Raw genomic sequence first — 3821 nt, 5'->3', positions numbered from 1 at the left:
AAAAAAAAAAAATGTAACAAAAAAAGTAAACTTTACAGTCTTACCTCCTGAAATTATGAAAAAGTATTATCCCACCATGATTTTGAGAGCTTCCAGATGACAGCAAAAATTCTACTCATTGCAATGAAAACAGTACCTTGATACAAGAGCAAGAATGGAGAGATCACCCCTTTCTACTTTTGTATTCATCATTTATAAGGAAGAAGAAATGCAAAAAGCATTATTAGCAGAAGAGCTTATACCAGGACTCCTTTATGGAAACTAGTAGAAACACTGTTCACACAAAATCTCAAAATGTCTAGTACGTGTCCAGATCAGTAAATTACAATGAGTATCTTGCTGCTGAGTTTGATTTTAACTATAGCAGCTTCTTCTAAACTTCACTCAAATTGAGTATGTAATCTATTCAGTAGTCTGTGCAATAGATGTTTAAGGATATTACGAAATAATTCTCAAGAATTATTTTGCTGTCCAAAACTCCACAAAATTCACAATTTCTTATTCCCTACTCTTCTGCTGTTCTGGCAATTACTTTTAGATGCAACTCAGAGTTCCTTCAAAAGGCAGCTTCTCTAAAGTCAGGCACTATTGCAAATTCTCAGCTCTATTTGGTACTTTATTATTTGATCTGCAGCAGATCCTCACTCAGGTACTCATGAAGTCAGATTTCCTTCACAGAAAGGGATGCAGTTTAAATTCATCACTCGAACTCTCAAACATAACAGTAGTACAAACACTGATTTATTTATATTTATGCCTAACATATAGTGATGTCCAAGACCAATAGTTTTCGCTCTTTTATATGGTAGCAAATCAAATAAATAACTTTGCAACACCTCTTAAATAAGTCTAAAGATTATGAAAAAAACATCATAGAAATAATTATGATATACAGACAAAATAAAGTGGAGGCAGACAACAACTAAATCCCAATATCTCTTTTCCAAATTTAACTTAGATACTGGGTCTTATTATCTGTAAGGTGCCTAACATTCTCTCAAGGACATTTTGAACAGGTTACAAAATCAAATTTAATAATTATTAATGAAAGAAGAAATATTCATGTGTTTTATGCCTGTATATATGAACAAGGAGATATTTCTAAAGTACTGTAAAGTAATTTAGAATTTTGGCATGCACTAGAGATACAATACAATAGTACTCTTTATTATCATTCACAAGTACTTACTTTCAATCTCTTTAATTTTCATTTCCCAGGGTATGCAGGCTGTCTTAAAATTCTCAAAATCTCTTTGGAATTTCATCCATTTCTGAAACATTTATAGAGTTAAAAAAATCATTTCTGACACCCAATGTTCAATTTCTCTTTGAGCTAACTAATATAACCACTTAGTCATACACACAATTCTTTGGCAGAACACACTGCAGCAGAAGCACTAGCTTATGAAGTCATCTCTTTTTTGTTTGTTCTGAATATGTCTCCCACTGCCTTTATGTGAAGTTCCTATTTCTTCCACAAGAAGAATCATTAAATAATCCCTTCCTTTCATGACATTCAGCTTTTGGAATTGTTTCTGAGAATTTAATTTGTTCTTTCCTTTGCTATACATAATTCAGATTTGGAGCTCAAGCTGTGTCATTTAATTGCAATTACTCTACTTACTACTTTATCTATTGGATAAGTGGAACTTCCATAACTGAGCTTCTTGTGCACAGCTGAGTTTTAAAGCCTAATCCCTTTTTTGTGAATATTAATGTTAATAAGTGACTACACAGCTGCCTGCAGAAAAGACAATCTACCTAAGGGTAAACCTGGATAGAATAAGTAGTCCTGCCAAACATTTGTAGTATCATTCCGCAACAGCATTTATTTTGAGTAGGAGTGTGATTTTGAAGTGAATCTCCCAAACCAGCCAATTTATACATTCACTTTAAAGATCTATCACAGTATAAAACTCATATAAAAAACATACTTTAGAAATGTACTAATCCATATCCACTGCTACCGTGTATTTAGTTCATGGAAGCACACAGGACTTGGATCAAAGTTAAAGTGACCAGAACACATATAATTTGGACGTGGAGTCCTCAACAACAACTTTTCAGCCTCTCGATCACACTCCTACAGTACCACATAGCTTTCTAGAATATATCTGAGATATTGTTTATGTTTTGACTGAAAAGAGGTGCCTCTGGTATCTTTACAGTGGGCAAAAAGGTACTTTCTGATTCTCAGGATCAAGGGAAAGACTAGGCTTAAGATCCAGACTATAGAGAAACATCTACACCAATAGAATTTTTTTCAAGAGATGTGTTCAGATATGAGTCTTTATAACTCCAGCAAAACAGTTAATTTTTCTATTGATAGAGTCTCAATCAAACACGTGATAAGCAGATGATAAGTCCCAATCAAACTGTGAGCTTAATTAGAAATTGTTTCATGTGCAAGCAGAGGAAACAAAAGCATTAATAACCAGATAAAGACAAGAAAATTTGTTTTGGAAAAAGAATACATATAGCAGCCCAAGGCTCCAATTTTTTTGTTACATGAAGTTAGTGAAATAATATACTTACCTTGGTCATCATCACTTTGTATGCATAGAACTTTTTTCCCTTTCCTTTTCCAAGAGCACCTTCAAATTTTTCAACAAAAAGCTGTGCTTCCCTGGAAAATAAGGGCAAAAGAGAGGTATAGATGATTACGTTCTTTTGTTTCAGTGCTTCCCAAGATTATGCGAACTACTGAATTGAGTTTTCACTCTTTGAGTCCCATCTGAGCACTCTTTTTCCAAATGCTCACACCTAAATCCAGCTGGTGAGGTATCAGGACTAGTGCCAATTCTCCTGATATCCTCAGGATTACAGCAGGCTTTTTCCTAGCAGTTTTCCATTATTTTTTTTCCTTCAAAGATTTGGTTTGGTAGAAGGAAAAACTGTTATACATTTAGACATGAGTCCCAAGACAGTAACTTTTCCTCCCTACCCCCCCTTTTTTTTCCCTGTGGCAAAATGCATAGACAGACTCAGGGAAAAAAAAGCTAAAATAGCCAACCGCCACCTCAGATACACAGCCACACATACCATCTCTTCACCACTTCAAAGTGTTCCTCAGGATCCTTTTAAGACTCTAGAGGTCTCTTACTCTGTGCTGCTGCATCACATTTATATTCTAGATCTTGGCATCTGACTTTTTTTTTACTTTAGCTGATTTTGACATCAAATTGAGCCCTTTGCATTTTCCAAATCACCCAAGTTCTTTTCAGATATTCTGGCTCACATCTCATTCTTTCCTTTTGACTCTCAAAAGAGGTATGCCCTTACTACTATGACCTATCTCAAACAAGTGAGAGAAATCTTCAGGAAAAGTGGCCAAGAGTCCCATTTAAACACACATGCTCAGGATTTAAAATCTTATTGCACTGTCTGGAAAGATACAAGGCACTGTTAACGACAGGTGGCAGCATCTTCACAAATGTCACACTTGCCAAATGAATTTGGACACATACCTACCGATCCCCTAAGTCACCATATCATATTTCTCACTTAGGAGAAATATCTTTTACCATCACTTCTGTCATCAAATAACCCAAACAGTGGGCTATTTCATGAAAAATTGCTGAAATTGAAGCCTACAGAACTGTAGAAAGCCTATGCTTTTGGTCAAAAACTACACAGAGTTATGATGCAGAACAAAAAGATTTCAAAATATAAGGGAGCATTTTATTTGTTTGTTTTGTGTCCTTGTTGTAATTGGTCTTTTTAATGAAGCATTAATTTAGAAACTTAAAGGGAAAACAACCACTAACACTTTAAAAATCCTCCGTATTGGACAGTTTGCATCTGTAGCTGAAAAAGGTACT

The 3821-nt window shown here is 34.8% G+C and overlaps 1 protein-coding gene across 1 annotated transcript in view; it reads right to left on the bottom strand.

The window, feature by feature from the left end:
* The window catches only part of LOC104915585 (transmembrane channel-like protein 1), a gene marked incomplete at its 5' end in the record, with an annotated part of 22548 nt that extends 19867 nt beyond the window's left edge, over positions 1-2681 (bottom strand). The window contains 3 exons of the mRNA XM_031557507.1: positions 76-136; positions 1190-1271; positions 2536-2681. Coding sequence (XP_031413367.1) covers positions 76-136; positions 1190-1271; positions 2536-2681 — 289 coding nt within the window. The remainder of the gene's footprint in view (positions 1-75; positions 137-1189; positions 1272-2535) is intronic.
* Between the last annotated feature and the right edge of the window lie 1140 nt (positions 2682-3821).

Source organism: Meleagris gallopavo (genome assembly GCF_000146605.3).
Source record: "Meleagris gallopavo isolate NT-WF06-2002-E0010 breed Aviagen turkey brand Nicholas breeding stock chromosome Z unlocalized genomic scaffold, Turkey_5.1 Chr41_random_7180001957288, whole genome shotgun sequence".
NCBI classification, from domain to species: Eukaryota; Metazoa; Chordata; class Aves; order Galliformes; family Phasianidae; genus Meleagris; species Meleagris gallopavo.
Note: the sequence above shows the minus strand (reverse complement) of the source record. Positions and strands in the feature narration are given on the sequence as shown.